At 57.0% G+C, this 24,741-nt stretch overlaps 2 protein-coding genes and 1 long non-coding RNA gene across 3 annotated transcripts; 1 reads left to right on the forward strand and 2 right to left on the reverse strand.

The window, feature by feature from the left end:
* Window positions 1-4,381: 4,381 nt before the first annotated feature.
* On the reverse strand, window positions 4,382-7,611 carry LOC309851009. The gene is made up of 3 exons (XR_014304587.1): window positions 7,432-7,611; window positions 6,580-6,650; window positions 4,382-4,685 (listed from the first exon to the last, which is right to left on the reverse strand). It is a non-coding gene; the product is annotated as an uncharacterized lncRNA (long non-coding RNA).
* Window positions 7,612-9,076: 1,465 nt separating this feature from the next.
* P3H4 (prolyl 3-hydroxylase family member 4 (inactive)) lies at window positions 9,077-15,414 on the reverse strand. Its single transcript, XM_082708270.1, has 8 exons — window positions 14,873-15,414; window positions 14,450-14,602; window positions 14,180-14,351; window positions 13,211-13,339; window positions 12,202-12,347; window positions 11,467-11,550; window positions 9,841-9,985; window positions 9,077-9,527 (listed from the first exon to the last, which is right to left on the reverse strand). The coding sequence occupies exons 1-8, from the start codon at window positions 15,350-15,352 to the stop codon at window positions 9,505-9,507; spliced, it is 1,332 nt and encodes a 443-aa protein (XP_082564396.1). The 5' UTR covers window positions 15,353-15,414; the 3' UTR covers window positions 9,077-9,504.
* Window positions 15,415-16,141: 727 nt separating this feature from the next.
* Window positions 16,142-24,677, forward strand: FKBP10 (FKBP prolyl isomerase 10). The gene is made up of 10 exons (XM_082706088.1): window positions 16,142-16,779; window positions 19,788-19,933; window positions 20,364-20,553; window positions 20,671-20,816; window positions 21,158-21,347; window positions 21,527-21,672; window positions 22,242-22,434; window positions 22,818-22,960; window positions 23,163-23,326; window positions 23,612-24,677. The coding sequence occupies exons 1-10, from the start codon at window positions 16,535-16,537 to the stop codon at window positions 23,795-23,797; spliced, it is 1,749 nt and encodes a 582-aa protein (XP_082562214.1). The 5' UTR covers window positions 16,142-16,534; the 3' UTR covers window positions 23,798-24,677.
* Window positions 24,678-24,741: the final 64 nt, after the last annotated feature.

Below are 24,741 nucleotides of genomic sequence, written 5' to 3' on the forward strand. Positions count from 1 at the left end.
CAGACATCATTCCACATGCCAGGGCCACTGCCCTTTTCTTAGTTTCCTTGACTCCCCCTCCTCTTGCTTTTTTTAGTATCTTCCTCCCTACTGCTCCCCTCAACCCCCAGCCAGGTAGAACAGTAGCCAGCCCTCAGCTTGGGAGGAATAGAGCTGCTCTCCCCATCCCCCGCCCACCTCCCCACCCACACCCTTGCACACAGACACACACACTTCCCAGACCCGAGCCTGACTTCACTCTTTTCTTCCTCTCTTCGTCTCTCTGCATACAGGCTGTTAATAACAGAGGAGTGGAAGAGCCTGGTGGAATAAAGGGGCACAAATAGGGCTTCAGAATAAAGCCTGTGTGTGTGTCTCCCCAGAATGTTCCTTGCACGTCAACCTGGGACAAGCTGTGACATGCTGGCCCCAAAGCTAAGCATTGGGCTGGAACTGGGTGGAGGCACCACCCAATGTAGCAGGAAAGACTTGAATAAGAGCTATGACTCTTCCCAGATCGAGGGATTTTAGCACATTTATTATGCACCTACTGTGTGCCTGCCTGCCAGGCACTGAGGATTCATCCGTAGGATACAGAAAAGAATCAGAAAATGATGTTTACTACCATGAGCTAACTGGGTAGAGGATTTGGTCTCAAGGGGCAAAGAGGTGCCTAGGGACAGGGATGAGAGTCACTGTGACCACAGTCTCCCCGGTAGCTTGAATTCAAGGCCACAGGAACATCCTACCTAGGCCCCTTCCTCCAAGCCTTTAAATAAATAAAGGCAGGGATTTCTCTGTTTGACAAATCTCCCAGAAAGGTGCGTCTCCAGCCTCCCTTATATGAATACCCTTGTCTCCTTTTATTCTAAGTTCCTTCTTGTGTCTAGCTTCACTTCGTATTCCTGAATTTTGAGCTCATTTCTCTTGCCCAGAGCTGAGGGGAAGCAGAGTTCCTGGGCCATGAAGAACACAAATGGTTAATACAACCGTGCAGCTTGGGTTGGCAGAGTAAAGAAAGGGCACCAAGGGGCTTATCCCCAAGCTGCCCTAGAGATGGAGATTACCAGCAAAGAGGAGTATGAGGAGGGTCCGATGTTGGGATGTTGGGGTGGGGGAACTGGTGGGTACCAGGGAGGTGCTTCCTTGTGGGAAGGTGAACAACGGCCAGGCTGCTCTCCTCGGCTCATCCCTGCAGGCCTCTGGGCCATATAAGGAGGCGGAAGAGATGCTGTTGTCTTCCATCTCAGGCCCCTCTCTGTCAGGGATTTAGATGTGCAAAAACCACACACACATACACACACAACCATCTGCACTCATACCTCCGGGATATACACTGAATGGCCCAGATTCAGACACACAAATGCCAGGCACGTCCGTGGCATACACACACACACAAACACACATACACACACACACAAAACCCCTTTCCTTCCTCTTTGACCCAAGGTGGCTGCAGGGATGGCCACCTCTAGAAAGGAAGATGGGGTGAGGGGGGCACCTGGGTGGTTCAATCAATTAAGCATCTGACTTCAGCAGGTCGTGATCTTGGGGTTCTGGGATCCAGCCCCACAGCAGGCTCCCCGCTGAGCAGGGAGTCTCCTTGTCCTTCTCCCCCTGCCCCTCCCCACGCTTGTGCTCACGATTCCTCACTCTCTCTTTCTCTCAAATAAATATATATTTTTTTAATCTTATAAAGGAAGATGGGGTGAACAGATGGGTGACTAAACTTCAGGCTGATGACGTTGCCTTTCCACAGCAGGAAAGAAACAGACAACTGGAAGTTATTCCTGGGGGCAGCAGAGGGAATCAAAGGCAATGCAAAGAGCCAGAGGCATTTTGCAAAAGGCCTCCTCTGGGCCCTGGCGCAGAGCCATCTACAAGCCTGGGGAAGGGGCCTCCGTCCTGGTCCTCCCACAGGGTGTGGGGGAGGATCCCTCCATACAGGAATAAGGGGAGGAGTCTACACTGTGTTCATACTCTCCCCTTTGAGACCACACTCCGGATGGGAAACTGGAATTCCCTGCCCACAGCTGACCCTGCTTTAGAGCCTGCGGTTCTCCTGTTCTGGCTTTTTCTCCTGAGAATGGAAAGCAGCAGCTTGTGTGTTAGGTGCACGCTTGGGCCAAAGGGCGACAGGGGCAGGTATGAGGGAGGGATGGACGCTGCGGACATCCCCCCTGGGCGATCCACACACGCGTGCTGGTGAGTGGGGAGTCAGGGGCACGAGGGCAAGGGGAGATGGACCAGGGGCTGGGGGTCGGGGAACAGTTATCCCCAGGCTGCTATGTTCTGAGAAAGAATCAGAACTCTGAGTTCCATTCTGGCCTTTCTGGTTGCTGTGGGGTATACTTGTCAAGGTAGATCTTACTTAGCAGTTTATTAGCTTGATCTGTGGCTCATTCAGAACACCGCATGTGGGCCTCTATTTGCACTCTGGCCCCTGCTGCTGGTGTCCAGGAGGAAGGATGGCTCAGTGGGATCCCTTGGGGCTGGGAAGACTCTGGCTCCCAAGCTCTCCCGACCTCCTGCCGGGCCCCTGCCGGGCCCCTGCCGGCAGCAGGAGCGCAGAAAACGGTGCAAGGCCCCTGGGCAGGGGGAGTGGGAGCGGTGTACCCGCTTTTTGTACTGCCCTTTGTCCAGGGGCGGAGCCCGGGGCGCCAGAGACCGCCCACAGCTGGGTCCTGAGGGTGTGTGCCCAGTCAGCCCGGGAGGGGGATGGCTCTTAATTACAGAGGTAGCTCCCAAGACATTTCACTGCAAGGCCTGTGGGCGGGGATGGAATGTCAGAAAGAAAACAGGGAGACAAGAAAACAGAGATAGGAGGGCCAGAAATAGCACAGGCCAGGGGTAGATACCAGGGGCTGGAGGTGGTGGTGGATGGAGAGGCTGGAAGAGGGTCGGGACCTCTCCAGAGAGTGACTACCCCCTACTCGGTACCCCCTTCGCTACCCTCATCCCCCACCAACAAGGTGTGATTCCAGAATTTTAGGAACCCAACAAGATGGGCTCCAAGCACTGGGATTGTATTCTTGAGATGTGCCTCCCAGGCTTTCTGCGCAACCCCCTCCGCCTGCCTAGAGTTTGGGTGGGGGGACGGCATCAGGGAGAACCTTGCCACCTGAGTCACCCCTCTCACTGCTCCTGGCCTGGGCGACTCCTGGAACAGGCTGACGCAGCTGAGGCCCCACCCGCCTGCCAGCAAGCTGGAAGAGATTCCTGCCCTGATAGGCATCATTCTCGTGGAGAGGGTGCCCCTCCCCTGGCACACGCGTGTGCAAGCGTGCGCCCTCGCGTACACACACACACCGATGACAGAATTTCTCCCCCACCTGTGGAGAGTCCTTGGGAAATGGAAGAAGAAACAATCAGAGCCTCCTTCCTTGCATATACAGGGAAACTGAGGCTAGAACCAGGAAAGGAACGTCTCCAAGGTCACACGAGCAAATTCCTGGCAGAGCTGGGACCTGAAGCTTGTCTCCTGCCCCCCAGCCCACAGGTCCCACCAATCTACGTCTTCTCTACCTCAGCAAAGTTGGGGTGCCGTGTATATATTACAGGGAGATGAGAACCAATTTTGTGGGAAGTCACCTTGTGGTGTGACTTAAGGAAAAAAACATCGGGATTTGAGAAAGGGGGTTGGGGGGCCAGGGGGCCTTGCTGGACTGTCCCACCCTCCCCAGGGCTGGAAAATCTCGGCTTAGGAGGGCACCGTCCAAAGCCACAGTCCGTGGATTTCGCAGAGACCTTTCCCCCACCTCCCCGGACTCCAGTCTCTGCGCCCCAGACACCAGCAGGGCAGGATCTGCGTCTAGGGCTTGGAGCCCCACCCCACCCCCTGCTACGTGAATCCCTTCTTCCCCAGTCCTATCTGCGGCCACCGGGGAATTTGAGAGTTGAGATCCCTGAATATTTCATCGGCACCTCAGCCTTCAGTTGAAGGAGCAGCCAACTTACAGCTCATGGATAATTTATGGCGCCGGCGGGGAACCTGGAAGTGGTGAGGGGGAGGGGCGGGCAGCGTGGGGGCAGGCGAAGCCTGGATTGGGCGGGCGCTGAGGGTGCTGGACAGAGGCCAGGTCCTCTGGAAGTTTGCATGTGTGCGTGTGCGTGTGCGCGTGTGTAGGGAGGGGGGCGCTCCAAGGCCTGGGACATTTCCATTTTTGAGGATACCAATGTATTACCAAAAAAAAAAAAAAAAGGCAAAACCCCATAACCACCACCAGTAACCAAGTTCGTCAAAATAATTGTGCTAAAGGTTAAAGTCACGGCGACAAGCATTTTCTGACTTCATTCCTAACCCTGTGTCTCTGTAACTGTGAGCATAACCTCATTTGGAGATACCGAAAGCTTTTTTGTTGTTTGTTTTAAGATTTTACTTTTAAGTAATCTCTACAGGCAATGTGAAGCTGGAATTTACAACCCCAAGATCAAGAGTCACCTGCTTCGCAGGCTGAGCCAGCCAGGCGCCCCCCAAAAGCTTTTAATGGTATATCCTTCATGCCTGTGAGGTCTCTAAAAGGCCCCTGCTCCCCACACCCACCAGAGAGAGGCCAGACTCGCCACTCAAACTGGAGGGACTTCTCTCCTTCCTTGCTTCCTCCAGGAAGACCACCAGGATTTAGCCAAGGGGTCAAGGGAAAAGGAAGGCATCTCCCGTGGCAGCTCTTCACTGTGCTCCAAGAACATAAAATCCCACTCTTCTCCTAAAAGGAAGGATGAAAAAGGTGATCCCAAATGGAAAATGTCAAGTTCTCCTTGACTCTTCATTGGGAGTGACTTCCCTTAGTGAGTTCTTCCCCAGATTCAGAGGATTAAATATATGTGTGTTGGGGGGGATGGTAAGAAAGCAGGCATGTTCTCCCCCTTACCTCATTTTCCCCACCTGAGTCATGGGTGTGAGAGGCACTCCCACCCCAAGGGCTGACTGGGGGACAGAAGAGATGCTATCCAGATGCCTTGGCGCCTAGTGGGACCCAGGCTGGTGGTGATTACAGGTGATGCGTCCACAGGTTGGCCTGGGGCTGGCTCTGGTGGGCAGCCCTAGGCCCCGACATAGTCCCACCTAATCCCTGAGTCATCATGGGACTAGCCTCTCTGAGCCTCAGTTTCCCCATCCATGAAGGTAGGGCCATCTGCCAGGGCTGTCCTTGGAGAGGAGTGGGAGAACTGGATAAAGACCCAAGAGTGGGAACCTGCAGTCAGATTATGCTGCTGTCGCTGGTGCCAACACAGGGAAAGGGTCCTTCTCTGTCCCCAGGGGAGACCCTACTCTCCTGGAGAAAGGGGAAAACCAGGGTGGGACTTTAAGAACTATTGCTCAAACCTAAGGGGAGATTTCTTCCCTTAGAATTTTCTGGAATTTTGGAAGAGGCTGTAGGACTTTCCCCCTCCACTGGCCCTCACTTCTCAGGATTCAAGAAGGTGCTGGTCTAAGTGACCCCGGCAAGTCTGTCCCCAGGCTCCCTAACATGGGCTGGAGGTGGCGGGAGGTGGGGGAGGGCAGAATCTGGTATTGGGGCTGAGGCAGAACTTGACTGCCTGCTCTTCCTTGCCCCTGCCTACCCCCTTACTCCCTCTCTTCAAGAACTCCTTGTCTCGGGGTGCCTGGCTGGCTCAGTGGGTTAAAGCCTTTGCCTTCGGCTAGGGTCATGATCCCAGGGTCCTGGGATCGAGCCCCACATCGGGCTCTCTGCTCAGCGGGGAGCCTGCTTCCTCCTCTCTCTCTGTCTGCCTCTCTGCCTACTTGTGGTCTCTGTCAAATAAATAAATAAAATATTTTAAAAAAGAAAAAAAAGAACTCCTTGTCTCACTCAGTAAGCTCAGTAAGCTCCTCCCCTGCTCTATTTTTCCACACAGCCGGCTCCAAAGCCAACACCTCCCTCTCTTTTCTCTGAGCAGCATCGATCCGGGGGGAGAAGAGCCTCAAACCCAGCTCAGCTATCACTCAATCTGGGGAACCTGGGACACATTGCTTCCCATTCCTCGGCCTCACCTGTAGCAGAAGGGAACTGAGGCCTATGTCACAAGTACCTTTAAGACCAAGTACCCAGGGACACCTGGGTGGCTCAGTTGGTTGAGCAGCTGCCTTCAGCTCAGGTCATGATCCCAGCGTCATGGGATTGAGTCCCACATCGGGCTCCTTGCTCCACAGGGAGCCTGCTTCTTCCTCTGACTCTGCCTGCCACTCTGTCTGCCTGTGCTTGCTCACGCTCACTCTCTCTCTGACAAATAAATAAACAAAATATTTTAAAAAATTTAAAAAAAAAAAAAAGACCAAGTGCCCAGCACATGGTGGGTACTCAGGACACTGTAGTAGTGACATTTGCTTCAGGACGGGGTCTTTCTGGGTCCAGCCACCTCTGTGGCCTCTGAGCCTGGCCCTATTGTGTGAGGTCACCATGCCCAGTCCCTTTTAGGCCTTCCCTCACCTTCTACCCATTATACTACAGATGCTATGACTGATGAGGTGCTGGGTGGGGTGTTGGGGGGCGGGGTAAGGAGGGACCAGGTGAGACAGATGTGGAGGAGGCGAGGGTGTCTGCAATGGGTGGGGTTGGGAGAATGGGCTAGAGGGCCCACGCTGGGACTCGGTCTCACCGGTTTGGGGACCTGGCCCGGCACTGGGGAGACGCTGGCATCAGGAAGAGGCGGGAGGGGCTGACGGTTGCCTAGAAGAGGAGAGCTGAGTAAGGGACACGGGGCTGCAGGGCCTGGGCCACAGAGCACTCCCCGTACACACACACTCTGCCTCCCCACCACACACTCAGACATGCCACTCTCGGATGCACACTCGACACACACAACACACTTCTTAAATGGCATCCCCTCAGCTCTCCCAGTTCCTCCTCTCCAGCTCTATTTTTCTGATTTATCAGACTAACCATATAATTTATTGATTATAGCATTTATTGTTGGGGCACCTGGGTGCTCAATCAGTTAAGTGTCTGCCTTCAGCTCAGGTCCAGGGTATCAAGTCGTGAATATGGCTCCCTGTTCTGCAGGGAGCCTGCGTCTCCCTCTCCCTCTGCCCCTCCCCACCGCTCCTGTGCTCTCTCTCTCTGCTCTAATAAATAAATAAAATCTTTTTTTTTAAAGATTTTATTTATTTATTTGACAGAGATCACAAGTAGGCAGAGAGGCAGGCAAGAGAGAAGGGGGTGGGAAGCAGGCTCCCTACTGAGCAGAGAGCCTAATGTGGGGCTTGATCCCAGGACCCTGAGATCATGACCTGAGCCAAAGGCAGAGGCTTTAACCCACTGAGCCACCCAGGCGCCCCTAAATAAATAAAATGTTTAAAAAAACAAAAACAAAAACATCCATTGTTTATCTCAGGTCTCTGCTGGAAGGCGAGCTCCATGAAGGCAGGGTGCTTGGCCTGCTTTGCCCACTGTTGTATGCCCAGCACCTACACCGTGCTCAGCACATAGTAGGCGCTCGATTAATACTTACTGAGTGAGTGAACCCCTTCAGAAATACATTTATGAAGGCACCCACTCTCCTGGCCCCGCGTGCAGAATCACGCTTGGTCCCTGTGAAACTGCCACAGATATCCTCAGACGCGTGCACGGAGGCCCAGGCTCACACCCAGACCCACACATCCACGCAACACGCGAGCACACAGACTTTCTTGCTCCTGCACTCACACCCTCTCAGACTCACACCCAGCTGTCCAGATTCCAAAGCTCCTACTCACAGCAGGCACGCTCCAGCACGTCCCAGCGCCCCACCCTCTGAAGTGCCAGCCCCTCCCAGAAACAGGGGGCGGGGCATCCGTGGAGGCTGACGACACCGCAGCTCCAAGGGGGTGCGGAAGGGCAGGCCTGCCCAGGCCCCCGCACCCGGGAGCTCTGACCAGAGGGTCCCCCTGCAGACCCCACCTACGGGAGAGAGGGAGTGAGGTCACCGGTGCCTTCAGCCTTGACCCAGCCCTGCTCCAGACTGACTCTGGCCTTCTTGTCCTGGTCCCCACCAGAGACCCAGGGGCGGGGTCTGGGGTGAGGCAGAGAGTCCTCCTGGTCACAGAGCTGGGGAGGGCCCAGGCCAGGTCACCTGGCACACCTGTGGAGAGAAACAGGGGTGTGGGCTTCCCAGCATCATCAGCTCCACCCTCTGGTAGGAAGAGAAGCTTCCTACACCACCCTGCTCCCTGGGAGGCCTGAACCATGGGGAGTCGCGCAGAACTGTTATCTGCCGGGCCCCAGCCCAGGGTCCCTTTCCAGAGAGGCCCCTTTTGCACCCTCCCCCACGCTGGACAGTGGGAGAGGACATGGGTGCAGCACAGCCACCTGGAGACACCCTCGTCTCCGCACCTCCAGACTCTCGGCCCCCTAGAGCTGATGGGAGATTGGGCAAGAGGATCTGGCAGTTCCACCGCCACCACGAGATCTCAGGTCATCAAAATGTATCCCTAGGGCCCCTCTGGCGCCGGAGATGGAGCCCCAGACTCTGCTCAAGAATGGGAGACTGGACATGCTTGCTCATACCCTCGAGCACTTGGGTCAGGAAATGCCTAGAAAGTAAGAACATGGAAATGTCCTCAGCCCCCTCCCCATGCTCATCACACTCCCCGAGGGAAGCAGTGCTGAACCAGGAAAATATAGGACATCCCATCTTAGAAATCTGAAATCACGCCTTCCAGGGACTGAGGAAGGAACTGCGTGCTCACGCCCCCTGGTGGGCGCATCTGCAATTGCACTCTGCTCTAAAAACAAAAAAAAAAAAACCAAAAAAAAAAAAACCAAAACCATGGGGTGCCTGGGTGCCTGGGTGGTTCAGTGGGTTAAACCGCTGCCTTCGGCTCAGGTCATGATCTCAGCGTCCTGGGATCGAGTCCCGCATCGGGCTCTCTGCTCGGCAGGGAGCCTGCTTCCCTCTCTCTCTCTCTGCTTGCCTCTCCATCTACTTGTGATTTCTCTCTGTCAAATAAATAAATAAAAATCTTAAAAAAAAAAAAAAAACCCAACCCTGCTCAGGGTTTGAGGCCAAACTCTTTCCCCCTTGCCCACCCCATATTTACACAGGAGGGGAGATGGATGCAGAGGGAGGGAGGGAAGGACGCGCACCCTCAGCCCAGGGGAGACCGGACTCCAGGTACTGCGGTTCATTCAACAAGAAACATTTATTGAGCACGTGCTGCCAGCGGGCCAGGAACGACTGGACTCCTGGCCCAGTGCTCTTTGTGACACCAGCTGCCCCCCTGCGGTCTCTGAAATCCAGGCTGAGATCCAATTTGGAGGAGCAGGAATCTTCTCCTCCAGGAAACTGTCCAAGTGAGGAGAGCACCAGCGAGGAGGAGAGGCCGTCAGCAGCTGGAGCACCACCGTCCTGTGGCCCAGAGACCCTGAGAAGGCACAGGACGGACCTGGGGAGCAGCGCTCACAGCTGGGGTGGGATGAGGCCTGGTCAGCTATGTCCATTTTACATTTTTAATAAATAGTTCTTGCTGCTGCCCAGGCTGGTGTGGGCGGTACCATTGGGCCCAAGTGTCCCCAGCTCTCGAGGGGTGCAAGGCTGGTCCTCTTCTCATGCTAGTTCAGGCTCCAGCTCTGGAAAGGAAAGGAGGGAATACCAGGTTAGCCCCCCACTTGCTCCCAACAAGCATCTGGGTGCTGTCCTGCAGGGCTGGAGACAGGCAGGAGGGGGGCTCCCTGGGGCAGGTCTCAGCTGGGTCCCCACTCCAGAGAGGATGCCACCCCCCTCACATACAAGGTGGGACAGGGTTGGCTAACAGGCTAGAAGTCCCCAGAGGAGGGGTCCCAGCACCCCAACTGCCTCTGCCGCACAGTACGCGGATCCTTCTGGGGCCTACCTCCAGCCCAGGTTACAGCCCCACCCTCCCCCGGGACTTGAGTCACTGACCGGCCTCTGCCTCGTCCCCCTTGGCATCAGGCTCCTGCCACCAGTCAGCATAGATGCTCTCCTCGTAGTCCCCCTCCCCCTCGAACTCGGCATCTGAAGGCAGGTCCTTGGGCTCCACGGGTGGCACTGTCTCTTCCAGCTCCATCTAGAGCAGCCGGAGGGTGGGGAGAGAAAAAAGGTCACGACAGGTGCAAACCCAGACAGGTTCCTCTCCTGGATGAGCCCCACTCCTCCCCACACCCGCCACCACCCCATCTCGGTCTCCAAAGCCCCCATCTTCCCCAGTCTCGAGATTCCACCAGGGACCTATCTGAGGGTTTCTCCCACAAGGTCCCACTCCCAGACGGCTGCTCCCGGAGCCGATGCTCCCCCAGCAGAGATTTGATGTCAGCTCAGTGGTCCCTTTCCATGGCCCTCCGCTGAACCAGGAATTCCACAGTGAATCTGCTAGTCCACGGGTACCGTGTGCTCATGCGATTTCCTGGCCAGGAACACGATTACTGCCCCCCACCACCCGTGGCTGGATAATGTCTGGATAGCTCCCGCTGACCTCGCTGATGCCACGCGTCAGCTCCGGGATGCATCCCTGGCCCATAAGCCCATTGGATCTGGAGCTCTCCCCTGGTGGCCAACGCCAACCTCTCCTGAGCACTGCTGGTGCCTCCCCAGCTAGACTGCGAGACGCTCAGGGAAAGTGCTGTGCCTTTCAACCCCTTGCTACAGCCCCACAGTGTCCGGCAAAGAGCAGGCCACGAATAAAGAGTCATCAAAATGGCACCATTCACTGAGCACCTGTACTAAGTGCTTTCTACACTTGACCTTGTTTCATTGTCACCAGAACGGTGTGACGTGGGTATCATCTCCCCCTCCCCCCCCCGCAAGATGCCGGAATGGAAGTTCAAGAGCTCTTTGAGACTTGCCTGGAGGCTGTCCACCCAGTGAATGGCGGGGCCTTGTCTAGCTGTTGCCAAGGCCAGGGTGCAAACTGGGTCCCCCCTGCCCTGGTATATGATGAGTAGGCAGATGGGTGAGTGAGCAAAGCGGGTAACGAATAGATCGGCCCCAAGCACAACACCGCACCAAAATTCAGACTCTCGAACCCTCGTTCAGAATCAAGGTACCACCCTGTAGTCCTTCCTTCCTGGCATCCTGCGTTGGTTCATTCACCGGTTCATTCAAACTGTTTCTCAATGCCAGCTCTATGGCAGGTGCTGTGGGAAAGCTGGGAATAATGTGGTCCCCCATCCCCGAGCCCAATCCTCTGGGAGATTGGCTGGAGAAGGGGGCTGGGAATGAGATGGACCAGCACTGCAAATCACTCCAGGCCCGGGGAGGCACAGAGGGTCAGAGCTGGCACTGAAAGCCCAGAAGACAGAGCCAGGGCACACAGGGAGGGCTTCCTGGAGGAGCTGCCACTTGAGCTGGGCAGGGGAGTTGGTGGGCAAGACACATAAAGAAGGGGAGCATGAGAACACTGACTGGGGAGAGGAGGGACAGGTGAATCTCTCCCCTGCCTCACAGCAGCTGACTGCCAGGAGGTGGGGCTGGGCTTTGGCACAACGGCCCCTCAGAAAAAGCTCAAGGGTCTCCATCATGGCCCAGCCTAGAGAGCAGGGGGCTGCTTACCTCATCATCTGACTGCAGGTACGTATGTGCAAACTCCAGCAGCTCCCGAAGCTCAGCGGTCTGGTTGTGGTAGAGCACGGCCTCCTGAGAGGAGGGGAGGAAGATGGGGTAAGCCAGACCCTGACGCCACATGGGGGAGGAGCCTAGTTTTTAGGATCTGGGGGTTCCCACCCTTTTTCGGCTCAAGGAGCAGGGGACAGGTATCAGCTCTTGTGCTGATGGAGAAAGCCACAGGTGCTTGGAATGTCGGGTTAAAGGAGAATTCTGAGGGTTCTATTAGAAAGAGTTCCCTAATCCATTAGCAATGTTTGCCACGCCTAAGGAAATCAAGGGTGGCATCATATGCCTCATGACTGTCAGTCTTGCCCTAAATTCCCAAGGGTTCCTTCATTGGTCCAAGTTAGGGAGTCCCTGGGGGTCTGCTGGCAGCAGAGAGAGGGACCAAGGTAGGGCGGAGAGCAGGCGAGGGGTAAGGAGCAAGATGGACAGGTATTTTGGGGCCTCCCACAGCCGGGGGTCTGTGCTGTCACGGTAGGTGGGACCTCTCCCAACATGCAGGTGAGGCCACATACTCGAAAGGACCAGGAAGGTTCCTAGGCCCATTTAGCGGGTGGGGCTGGCCCAGGACTCCAACCACAATCTGTAGTCTTTTTTTTTTTTCTTTCCCATCCTGCTTTCCAAAGAAGCCAGGAGTTTTTTAATTGAACTGAGAGTGCCTCCAAAGGCCGTGCCCACCTCCCGGGGCTGGAAGTCCTCCTCCTGCAGGCCCCAGCGAGCCCGGTGGAAGCGGTAATACACCAGATTCTGCTGCATGACGCTGTCCTCAGGGTCGAAGAGCATGTAGCTGGCGGCGCTGCGGGCGGCCTGGCGCACGTCGTTCACTGTGGGCAGGACAGGAGGGAGGAGTTGCCCTGCACCTCTCCACCTTCAGGGACAATGTCTTCCTAGCCCATCCCCATCTCCCAGCTCAGTCCTCACTGAAGCCTCACCGTTAGTATCATCCCCATTTTAGAGACAGGAAACCCAAGGCACAGAGAGGTTAGCTAGATATCCCAAACTCACACAGCTGGAGAATAATTGCACTGGGGAATGAGAGCCCGGCAGCCTGGCCCTCAACCTATCTGCCGACCAAACCCATGAAGGGTCTCCTGGCCCCTTGGTCCTCATCTCCTCCAGCCCGACTCCAGCCTCCATCCAAATCCTGGCATTTTAACATTGTAGGAACACCGGACATCAACTGTCCCAGCCCCAGCTGATGCCCAGAATGTCCCCCAGACAAGGATAGCCGTAAGTCCCCATGCTACTTATTATCAGCCATGTGATTAATGGCCCCTTGCACTGTATGAGCCTCAGTTTCTTATCCGAAAAATGGGTCCAGTCATGTCAGCTGCCGGGAGGTGGTGGTGGGGGTTGGTCAAAGCATCAGGTGAGATACGAGACCAGTGCTCTAACCCCTGAGCTACGGAGCCCCGCTCATCAAGTGAGATAAACAGACATGGCAGGGCTTTATAAATTGTCAAGTGCTATGTAATTGTTGGCCTCCTGGTCATTTACGCAAGAGGTCCCTGAATTGTCCGAGGGCTGCTCTGTTCCTCCCCACCCTCTTGCCTGCCCACCACCCCCAGCCTCCCCTCCCATCACCCAGGGTCCTCACATCAGAGGGACTGCTCCCCATGACTGACACTCCCAGTGCAGTGCTCTCTCTTCCCCCTGTCCCCCATCTCAAGCCCACCAGGAGGCTCACACTTGTAGTAGGCAAACTGCAGGTAGTGATACATGGTGGCCACGAACTTCTCCACGAAAAAGCCGCCCACATTGGGGGTCAAGTTGGCCTCACAGTCCACCTTGCACTGCAGGGACTCTGCAAAGAGATCTAGGGAGTGGGAGACTGAGGTGAGGAACCAGTGCTGGGCCAGCCCCTGCAATCATAGACTTTGCCTGAGTAGACTTCATTCAGCATACGAAGGGCAGTGCTAAGGGCGACTTACCAACACCCCCCCAACCCTCACCCACAAACCAGAGGGAGCCAGGGCATTCTTTTCTTTTTTTTTAAAGATTTTATTTATTTATTTGACAGAGAGAGAGAGATCACAAGTAGGCAGAGAGGCAGGCAGAGAGAGGAGGAAGCAGGCTCCCCTGGGAGCAGAGAGCCCGATAAGGGGCTCAATCCCAGCACCCTGGGATCATGACCTGAGCCGAAGGCAGAGGCTTTAACCCACTGAGCCACCGAGGCTCCCCAAGCCAGGGCATTCTGAGGCAGATGAGGTTTGGAGGTGGCACTGAAGCCTAGAGAGAGCAGCTCAGGATAGTCCTTTCTGCCCCTGCTGAGGGACCTCGCAGTTAGGGACCCCCAGACTATGAGTGATTTCTGGCGCCACAAAATGCCTTCTGCACCCACCACCTTCACACCTTTGACCTCTGCCTGGAAGTCCTGTGATCCCCATGTCCCCAGATCCTTTGGGGATGTCATCACCTCTCCGCACCCATGCCCCACACTTAGGACAGTCAGGACTGTAGCCTGTCCCTCTCAGCCAACTGAAGTCTCCAGGGGAAGGTTAACCCCTTACTCCTATCTGCCTATGAAGAACAACTTCCCAGGTGCTTCATTAAAGGGTATGGAGTGAATACTTGTGTCAAGGGGCTTTAGTTCTGGGAAGCAGGGCCCTGTGGGTGAGCTGGACATCCACAGGGGTCTGCAGGGGCTGGGGAGTACCTGCTATGGCTGGGTAGAAGTCCTTGAAGTCCACCTGCTCGTGGGCCCCCTCGCAGCCGGCCAGACACCGGGCAAAGACGGCCAGGTACTCTGCCAGGGCGCGCTCCATGTCCTCCGCGCTGCTTCGGAAGTCCCCGCTGTTGTAGATCTTCACAGCCCTGAGGAACACGGCCTGGAGGAGGGCAGGCCAGGGTCAGGGAGACACCCCCCCCCCCAATATCTCCCTTCCTCTAACAAGCGTTGGGGGCCAGCTCAAGCCCTCCACCCCACCTCGTAGGGCTGCGCCTCCAAGTCTGTGAGGGGCTCCTCGGCGGCGTCTAGCAGCCCCCGGTAGTAGCTGAGATACTTGGCGGTGAGGTCGTGCTTCGGGTTCTTCTGCAGGAACGTGTAGGCCGCGGCGGCCGCCTTCTCCAGCCGGTTAGCCTGCGGGGCGGGGACAGAGTGGGTCGGGAGGGCCTGAGCCCGCAGCCCAGAGCGCATGAGTGGGCTTGACTGTCCCGGGTCGTGCGGCCGACTCTGCTTCCGACCTGCCAGAAACCGACCCCAGCTCCGAACGACACGACCCCACAGGGCAGGGGCGCCGGGGTGGAGGGGGCACCCCAGCTGCGGGCGGGGGTGGGGGGTAGGCGTGGTGGAGGGGAGCAGGCGAGGCGGCGGCGGTGGGGCAGGACGGGAAGGGGGGGCGAGGCCCACCTTGAACAGCGCGTAGTGCAGGTACTGGTAGGGCAGGCGGCTCTGGAAGTCGCGCAGCAGCTGGCGCGGCGGGTAGGGCACCTGGAAGGCGGGCAGCGTCCTCTTGCAGCGCCGCAGGCAGGCGGCGCGTTCCAGGACGTGGCCGAAGAGCTGCAGCTCGCGGGCCCACTCGTCGCCGGGGCCTTCGTCGGGGCCGAGCGCGGGCCCCGAGGGCGAGCCGACGGGCGGCGCGGGGCCGCTGCAGTTGGCGTGGCAGAAGGCCTCGCTGTCCCGCAGCAGCCGGTGCAGCCGCAGCGCCGCCTCGAGGTAGCGCGCGCTCTCCCGCCAGCTCTCGCCCTCGTACTGCTCGAGCGCGTGCCCGTAGGCCGCGGCCAGGGGCATCAGGTCCTCGGGCGGGAAGCCTCGGAAGCTGTACTTCTCGTACTGCGCCGCGGCGCTGCCCAGCAGCAGCCACAGTAGCCCGCACGCCGCCCGCCCCATGGCCGCGCCGGCCGGCTGTCCCCCGGGCGGAGCAGACGTCAGGGCCCCGGGAGCGGCTGAGGGGGTTGAGGGGTAGCGGGGAGCCGGGGGGCGGGAGCCGGGGCCGGGCCGGCGCGCCCGCTGGGTCTTAGCGCCCGGCGCCGGGCCGGAAGGCGGGGTCGCCGTCTGGGTCAGCTCCCCGGAGGGGCAGAGTGGTGCCCGGAGTCCCCTACGTTGCCCGACGTAGAGGGGGGGGTGGTCTTCCGCTTGACAGCTGGTAAGCGGCTGGAGGAACGCTTCCCGCAGGGATGGGAGTCCGCAAAGCTCCTCCCCACACAAGGACAATCCCCCACCTTAAGATCAAGAAGTTGAGCGAGCGCCGCCTCTTCCACTCTGCCCAAACCTTGGCACCTGGTCTTTCCATTACAGAGTCCCTTCTGCTTCTTCTCCGCCCCTACCCCTGATGAAGTCGCCTCTGGTGTCCCCTCCCCATCCCCGACCCCGGTCCGCTACTGGGAGGTGCACACCCGGCTTCACCCTGCACACAGCACTCTCGCCGCCGCCCACCCATCTCCATCCCCGCGCGGGGAGTCTTGGACGCCCAGCTTCAGCGACCCGGGGCTGCTGGTCCCCGGAGAGGCCATCCCTGGGGGCAGTGGGGGTCGTGGGCGGGGGCAATACCAAGGCTCTGGAGCCCCACGAGGTTCTGGAGCCCCACCAGCCACCTGGAGAGATTTTGGGGGGGTACCAGCGAAAGAAGGAAGGGATTCTTCAGCCCGGCCTTAGGACCCGGGGGCTCCGGAAAAAAAGACGCAGAACTTTTTTCTTTTTTCTTTCTTTCTTTTTTTTTAAATGGGAGTAAGCTCCGACTTCTCCGCTTTCCCGAACCTCCCTCCCTGGCCGGGCCCCTGGACGCTAAGCCCAGGGACAGCGGGAGGAGGGAAGCTGGAGTTCTTTGTGGTGCATTCCTGTGACTCCAGCACTCCGTCTTGCCCCCTCCTCCTATTCCACCCTCGCTCTCCCGCCCCCCGGCCCGCCAGCTCAGTCTCCCCTGCCCCCCATTCCACGTGTACCAGCCAGGGCGGGGGTGGGGACTGAGGACAGGAAGGGGGGGAGCCTGCTCCGGGAGGAGCGGGGGAAGGAGTTTAGCGGCGGCGACTCCCTCGCTCGTCCTCACTGCCGGCCGTCCCAGCTCCAGGCACCATGTTCCCCGCGGTGTCCCCCAGCCACACCTTCCCCCGGCTCCCCCTGCTGCAGTTGCTGCTGCTGCTGGTGCAGGCCGTGGGGAGGGGGCTGGGCCGTGCTAGCCCGGCCGGGGGCCCTCTGGAAGATGTAGTCATCGAGAGGTACCACATTCCCAGGACCTGTCCCCGGGAAGTGCAGATGGGGGATTTTGTGCGCTACCACTACAACGGCACTTTCGAGGATGGCAAGAAGTTTGACTCGAGGTAATGGGTTGGGTGCCCCCAGACTCGCCACCCCCCTTAGGGCCAGGCTCTCTTAATTCTGGGGATCCCTTGTAGCCCCTTAGGCTGTGTCCACATCCCCTACTCCATAGTCTTCTAACCCCTAACACAGCACCCTGGGGATGGGGACTCCCAGACCTCCATCTTCCCAAAGACATCCTTGCCCTGGATTTCAAGCCCTCGCCTCTCAAAGGACCCAGTTTCTTTTAGAACAAGCTCCCCATTTCCCCCCCCAAGTGTTTGGTGATCTAGGCGAACTGTTCTGTTTACTCACCGGTGCTTTATTAAAGGCCTGGCAGGGAGGAGGTTCTGGTCCCCAGTGGTGGGGGGAAGGGCTTGGCCCCAGGCTACATGTGAATTCTCCAGGGGTCTCAGCCTGGGACCCCTGCCCTTTCTACCCAGCCTGAATCTCTTCTGGTTCCAGCCCCAGGGTCTAGCGCCTTTGTAACCGGAAAAGAAGCAGTAGAACCTCTCTGGAGGTGGTGGTCAGTTTGAGCAGTTAGCCCTGTAGAGCCAGGGAGCATTAGAGTAAGACAGCACAATGGATCCAGGAGTGTAGGGCATAGCTCTGTGTAGGGACCCCAACTGTCTACGTGTCACATGGCCTGCCATTGACCTCCTGGGGTCCTTGGAGGGTTCTCTTACCCCTCTTTCGGGTCTCTCTGCACCCCTACCTTCCTCCATCTTAGCTCTACCAGGCCTGGGCTGCCGCCCATCTTGCCAGCCTTGGCATGTGAGAGATGGGCTTCTGGTCTGATTGGGCCTTTGATTGGCTCTGGCAAGCCACTTTTGTTGGGGGAGACAGGGCAGGACTGCACGCCAGGCTGGGTTAAACCTCGGGTCCCAGTCACACAGCATATCCCAAGAAGTCAATCCCACTTAGACCCCTTCCCAAAACACGCAACTCAGCCCACGGGAAATTAGTGGCCTTGGCTTTGGAAGGCAGGCAGTATACAGAGTAAGAACATGAACTCCAGAGTCCAAGACCCCAGATTCCTGTCCAGCCTGTGACCATGGACAAGGAATTTCTCCACTTGAAGCTTCATGTTCCTTATCTGAAAAATGGAGGTTAAAAACAATCTGGGAAATTAAGTCCTCCCTTCCTAAGACTGGTAACAGGGCTCAAGTAAGATGATGAATGAACACGAACTTTGCTCAGTGCCTACCGATCCGAAAGCCAGTTGAGGGCACGTTAATCTTGACTCTGGGGAGGACTGGGTGCTCTGATAGTTTTTAACTGGAAGAAATTTTGTGCAGGCTTGGGCCTCACAGCAGCAATGTGAAGGACTCAGCTCAGTGGGCAGAATGAGGTATGGCCTGTGGCCAAGAGCACAGCCCAAGTAGGGGAGGGGCGGGGAGCAGGCCATGACTTCCATGATGGGACTCTGGGAGCCTGGCTGGTCCCAGTTTGTGCAGTGCTGAGCTTGGAAAACTTCCCTAACCCCTGGTTCTTAACCCCTTGGATCAAAATAAAAATCTCTTGGGGCACCTGGTTGGCTCAGCTGGAAGAGTATGCAACTCTTGATCTTGAGGTCTTGAGTTCGAACGCCTTGTTGGAGTTAGAGATTACTAAAAAAATTAAATAAACTTAAAAAAAATGAAGTGACTTAAAAAAAAATTTTAAATAAAAATCTTGGGGTGCCTGGGTGGCTCAGTGGGTTAAAGCCTCTGCCTTCAGCTCAGGTCATGATCCCAGGGTCCTGGGATCAAGCCCCACATCAGGCTCTCTGCTCAGCAGGGAGCCTGCTTCACTTCCTCTCTCTCTCTCTCTCTCTGCCTTCCTCTCTGCCTACTTGTGATCTCTCTCTCTCTCTCTCTATCAAATAAATGAATAAAATCTTAAAATAAAATAAAAATCTCAGGGGAATTGTTTGCCTTCAGCTTAAGTCATGATCCCAGGGTCCTGGGATCGAGCGTAGTGGGGAGCCTGCTTCTCCCTCTCCCTAAGCCTGCTACTCCCGCCTTGTGCTCCCTCTCTGTTAAATAAATAGGTGGAATCTTAAAAATAAATGAATAAGTAAATAAAGAAAAAAATCTCCCACCCTCCCTTAACTGGTGACAGATGCTGACTGGATCTATCATTCTGCTCTTCTTGTAATGTATGTCAATTAAATGTCGAATCACTATGTTGTACAACTGAAACTAATAATCATATTGTATGTCAATCATACTTCAATAAAACAATTAATAAATAAAAGTAAGAGAAAAACAAATAAAGGCCACAGCAATTTTAAAACAGGCCTTTCCGGGGCGCCTGGGTGGCTCAGTGGGTTAAGCCTCTGCTTTCGGCTCAGGTCATGATCTCAGGGTCCTGGGATCAAGCCCCATGTCGGGCTCTCTGCTCGGTGGGAAGCCTGCTTCTCCCTCTCTCTCTGCCTGCCTCTCTGCCTACTTGTGATCTCTCTCTGTCAAATAAATAAATAAAATATTTTATAAATAACTAAATAAATAAAACAAGCCTTTCCCAAACTGGAAACCAATCCCTACCCTCCGTGAGCTCTGCTGCCTCCTCCTTTCCTTGGAAAATTGATGGTGTGGCAGCAAGAAAACAGAGTTCACTAGACCAAGGGACCTTGGGCAAGTCAGTTAGCCTCTCATCTCAAACTTCATCATGAGAAAAATGAAAACCCTAACGTCCAGTTCACAGGGGAAAGAATGAAATAAAGGAAAGGAAAAGGCCAAGGATTTCATCTGGCTGGTTATAAATGCTCAATGGGCCTCCTCCCCTTGGTGCCACACGTAGCCCTCCCTCTGCTGCACAGATACCCCGCCCCCACCCCCCACCTCCCCCATCCACCCCCATCCCCCATCCTAGGCAAATAAAAGCCCCCCCCAGCCTCCCTCAGGGGCTTCCCTGTGTAACTGGGGAGGGAGGCTCCGAAAGAAGACAGGACCTGTGGACGCACACCTGTGGAATGGGAGGGGGACTGAGTGTATGTGTGCCCCTGCGCAGAGGCCGCCGTACCCCAGCTGTTTCCTCCCTCCTCCAGCTATGACCGAAGCACCTTGGTGGCCATCGTGGTGGGCGTGGGGCGCCTCATCACCGGCATGGACCGGGGCCTCATGGGCATGTGTGTCAACGAGCGACGACGTCTCATTGTGCCCCCCCACCTGGGCTATGGCAGCATTGGTGTGGGTGAGAAGGGTTGGGGCCCAGGCATGGGGATGAAGGAGAGCAGGAGGCAGCATTCTGGAACCCAAAACCAAAAAAACTGAAGCTCGAGTGGGAGCGTGACTCGCCCAAGGTCACACTGCACAGGCAGTGGGAGTCGTGGCAGGTCTGAGACCAGAGTTTCTGTCTCCTGCCCCTGGAGTGGGAGAACAGGAAATGACAGGGCCCTGGGTAGAATCGAAGCTTGACTGGGGAGAAGGGGAGCCAGGGTGGGCGTGGGCAAGCGGGACTTTCAATGTCTATTCAATCCACCTTGCTGGAGCTGGTGCAACTGTGGCTCCGCCTTTGCCACCAGCTAAGGCTAGAGGGAGTCCTGGGGCCCCAGGGGCTGTGGCGTTTGGAGGGTTCCTGGAGGCTGCCCCAAATACTAGCTGTGGTTGTTGGACTCCCACAGCGGGGCTCATTCCCCCTGATGCCACCCTCTACTTCGATGTGGTCCTGCTGGATGTGTGGAACAAGGCAGACACTGTGCAGGTGAGCACCTTGCTGCACCCAGCCCACTGCCCCCGCACTGTCCAGGACAGCGACTTTGTCCGCTACCACTACAATGGCACCCTGCTGGACGGCACCGCCTTTGACACCAGGTAAGGGCTGGAGGGAGTCCTGGGGCCCTAGGGAATAGAGTATGATGGGGAAGGTGTCCGGGGCACAGCCTGCCTCTCCCGTCTCCTGCAGCATCACCTCTACCTCATTCTCTGCAGCTACAGTAGGGACGGCACTTATGACACCTACGTTGGCTCTGGCTGGCTGATCAAGGGCATGGATCAGGGGCTGCTGGGCATGTGTCCTGGAGAGAGAAGGAAGATCATCATCCCTCCATTCCTGGCCTATGGCGAGAAAGGCTATGGTGAGGACAGACAGGGACTTGGGGATTCCCCAGAAGAGGGCTGCCACATACAGTTGTTCAGGTTGTGTACTGCACAAGGACACTCAGCCAAGGAGGCCCATAGAGATGAAATCTATCTTGGTGATGATCTCACTAAAAAAGGGTGCTTTATTCTGATTCACACGCATTCGATATGGGCTGGTGATGGTCTTGGGAAGATCCAGCTCACGCCTCACTTGGGAAGGGTCTCTGGAGAATAGAATTAGCATCTTTTTGCAAGGTGCTCACATAGGCTTTCCTGAATGGAGAAGGAGCTGTGGTTTGCTCTCCACTTGTATGGTTCAAGCCTATCCCTTCCCCAGGGACTGTGATCCCCCCGCAGGCCTCCCTGGTCTTCCACGTGCTCTTGATTGACGTCCACAACCCTAAGGACACTGTCCAGCTGGAGACGCTGGAGCTACCTCCTGGCTGCGTCCGGAGAGCGGTAGCTGGAGACTTCATGCGTTACCACTACAACGGGTCCCTGATGGACGGCACCCCCTTTGATTCCAGGTCCCGGGGACTCCTGAAGAGGGAAGGTGGGGGTGGGGAGGAGGGAGGAGGAAGCTGAAGCAGGATCTGAGGACGGGGCCCCCACAACCCCAACAGCAGCTAGGGGTTGCCCCGAGCTGGGGAGAAGAGGGGGTCAGGGTGCACTTCTGACTCCCTTGCTGACCCTCCCCACCTTACAGCTACTCCCGCAACCACACCTACAACACCTATGTGGGGCAGGGTTACATCATCCCCGGGATGGACCAGGGGCTGCAGGGCGCCTGCATAGGGGAGCGCCGGAGGATCACCATCCCCCCCCACCTGGCTTATGGGGAGAATGGAACTGGTAGGCATGCCCCTGTGCTCCCAGTCACCGCCTTATTCCTCTGCAGTCTGTTCCCTGACATCCCAGCCACTGCTCTGCCCCTCTCTCACCCGCCCACCTCCTGCCACACAGACTCCGTCCTTTCCTCCAGGGGCAACCCCCCCCCCCACCACTTCTCCCTTCCATTCTGGAGAAGGGCAGCAGACTCCTGAGTTTGGGGAGGCGGGGTGGTTATGGAAGAACAGAAAAAGCGTAGTCCTAGGAAGCAAAGAGACGTGGACTTGTGCCCCAGCTTTGCTGGAAGCCTCAGTGTCCTCACCAGTAGAATGGGACTAATCACACTGACCAGCAGGGTAAGTTACTGGGAGATTGCAAGAGCTTGTGTATAAAGGGCTTTCTAACTGGCGTGGCCCTTCCTTCCCTGCCCCTCACCCTCCACAAGAGGGTATTAGAAGAATCGACCCTGGGGACAAATACTCCTTCCCATCCTGGCTTGAAAACACAGGACTGGGTAGGTCTAGGGGCCTCTGTGGAGGCCCGAGCAGCCCCTTCTGGATTCCAAGCCTATCCACTCCCCGTTTTGGCTCCAGGAGACAAGATCCCTGGCTCTGCTGTGCTGATCTTCGATGTCCACATCATTGACTTCCACAACCCTGCGGATCCTGTGGAAATCAAGATTCTGTCCCCGCCCCCGGAGACCTGCAATGAGACGGCCAAGCCTGGGGACTTTGTTCGCTACCACTACAACTGCTCCCTTCTGGATGGCACCAAGCTCTTCTCCTCGTGGGTCCGGGGCGGGGCCAGGGCTGGGCAGGTGGGTGGGCCCAGGTGCAGGGAGTCCTCCTGATCACCCCCAAGGGTACTTCTTCCCTAAGTTCCCGTCCAGCGAGCGAGTGTGGTGGGGGAGCTTGAGGAGCTGAGGTTCCTGCCTTGTGGGCTCAGGGAGAGTGAAGCCAGCCGTCTAGGGGAGCCGCTGGCTCCATTTGTGGAGCGGAAACCAAAGCCAGGGGCGATGAGCCCGCCAGGCCACGCTTTAGGGGCAGTGGCTCCGTGAGGAGGGCATTCTCCCTCTGAACTGGGGGGGCCGGGGGTGGGGTGGGACGATGGGATAACAGCTGGCTGGGGACAAGGATGGGCACTGACCCAGGAATCTGCTCTCCCCCCAGCCACGACTACGGTGACCCCCAGGAGGCTACTCTGGGGGCCAACAAGGTGATTGAGGGCCTGGACACGGGCCTGCAGGGCATGTGTGTGGGAGAGAGGCGGCAGCTCGTGGTGCCCCCGCACCTGGCACATGGAGAGAGCGGAGGTGAGGGGCTGACTGTCCTTGGGGGCTGGCGGGGGGAGTGCAGGAATCCCTCCCAGGGGTTCTACAAACATCCCATGTGCCCGGCACAGGGAAACTGAGGCCTCTGGTCTGGGGAGCTCCCAGGGCAAGGCTGCAAGTCGGGCCCAGCCCCGGGCCTGATGGCGATGCCTTCCTTCTCCTCTTCTCCCTTCCCCGCCTCCAGCCCGGGGTGTCCCCGGCAGTGCGGTGCTGCTGTTCGAGGTGGAGCTGGTATCCCGGGAGGAGGGGCTGCCCACAGGCTACCTGTTTGTGTGGCACGAGGACCCTCCTGTCAACCTGTTCGAAGGCCTGGACCTCAATAAGGATGGCGAGGTCCCCCCAGAGGAGGTGGGTGAGAAGTTCAGTCCTTCTAAGAACCAATCCCCCGCTGTCACCCCAGCACGAGCCACCGTGTAGGTGGCATCGAGCAATGCAGTCCGTCTGCCATCCCATCTGCACCTGTTTCTGCCCCTGTGCCGGGTCCCTGTGCTTGAGCTCCCTTGTCCCTGCCTCTTCCTCATGCAGCCCATCCCCCCCACTGCCATCTGGCTCCTGGGGCCCTTCCCCAGGCCACCCACGGCCGCTCAGGTGAGACCCTCACTCCCTTCTCCTCTTGGCTCTCTGGGCTCCCAGTTCTCCACCTTCATCAAGGCTCAAGTCAGTGAGGGCAAAGGACGTCTCATGCCTGGGCAGGACCCGGAGAAAACCATAGCAGACATGTTCCAGAACCAGGACCGCAACCAGGATGGCAAGATCACTGTGGAGGAGCTCAAACTGAAGTCAGACGAAGACCAAGAGCGGGTCCACGAGGAGCTCTGAAGGGCGGGGGCCTGGGCCCGGGCCCAGATGCAAAGGCCCACTTCTGGGAGTTCAGTGGGCAGTGGGGCTGACCTCGTAAGAGTCACCCTCCCCTGTGCTGGCATGATGTCTAGAAACATCTAAAACGTGGTCAGAGGAGACAACTCTGGTCTTCCCACCAGTCCCAGAGTAAAACCCACAGCACAGACCTCTACTCAGTTTTTCTCTTCTGACCCCAAACCCCTCCCTCACAAGTTTTGGAGTCACAAAGCCAAGCTGGCCATTGGCCGAGCCTGAGGGTTGAACAGGGCCATTACTGGCGTGTCACCCATACCTCCCCTCCACGTCACCAGACACTGAACAAGGCTGAGCTTGTCATTCTTTCACTTCCCCCAAATTTCCCTTTTTTCCATACTTTTCCTTGCCACCCCCAGCCACCCCCCTCCGGCCCCTATTCCTGTGTCATGGCAGCTCCCCAGGAACATGAACCAGGACTGACCAGACTCTCAGCCTCTCTCTCTCAACTCTGGCTGGCATCTAGGGAGGGCAGCGCCCCACCTGTCCCCTGCGTCCCCACACCTCCGCTGTCCACCCTCCTCCAGGCCAGTAGGGGCTGGAGTGACCTTGGGGTGCAGCATTCAGGGCTGGGCTTGTCATTGCCTTTCACCCCTAAAGGCGGCTGCTTTCTCTAAGGGACAGAGAAGGGGAAGAATATGAAGGGGTGGGCGGGGCGAGGATAACTGCTTGGATGGCTACGACATCCTTGGTTCAGGGCTGAGATAAACTTGGAAGAAGGGCTCACTTGGGGTGAGAGGGGGGTAGGCAGAGCTCTGCATATTCAAAACACTAAATTGGTGTCGGATCCCTTTCTCCTTTGCACCAAATAAAAGACTAAACCAAAGGCCTCAGGATGTGCTTTTTTTTTTTTTAATATTTTATTTATTTATTTGACAGACAGAGATCCC

Source organism: Mustela nivalis (assembly GCF_964662115.1).
Source record: "Mustela nivalis genome assembly, chromosome: 17".
NCBI lineage: Eukaryota > Metazoa > Chordata > Mammalia > Carnivora > Mustelidae > Mustela > Mustela nivalis.

Bases quoted from the DNA above. Each gene is read 5' to 3' on its own strand.
- P3H4 (XM_082708270.1), bottom strand. From the start codon at position 15,352: ATGGGGCGGGCGGCGTGCGGGCTACTGTGGCTGCTGCTGGGCAGCGCC. The intron at 13,340-14,179 runs GTACTCCCCAGC...CCCACTCCCTAG, and splicing joins CTTCTACCCAGCCATAGCAG to ATCTCTTTGCAGAGTCCCTG. The intron at 9,986-11,466 runs GTAAGCAGCCCC...CGGCTGCTCTAG, and splicing joins ACCTGCAGTCAGATGATGAG to ATGGAGCTGGAAGAGACAGT.
- FKBP10 (XM_082706088.1), top strand. From the start codon at position 16,535: ATGTTCCCCGCGGTGTCCCCCAGCCACACCTTCCCCCGGCTCCCCCTG. The intron at 16,780-19,787 runs GTAATGGGTTGG...TCCCTCCTCCAG, and splicing joins GGCAAGAAGTTTGACTCGAG to CTATGACCGAAGCACCTTGG. The intron at 23,327-23,611 runs GTGGGTGAGAAG...CTGGGCTCCCAG, and splicing joins GCGAGGTCCCCCCAGAGGAG to TTCTCCACCTTCATCAAGGC.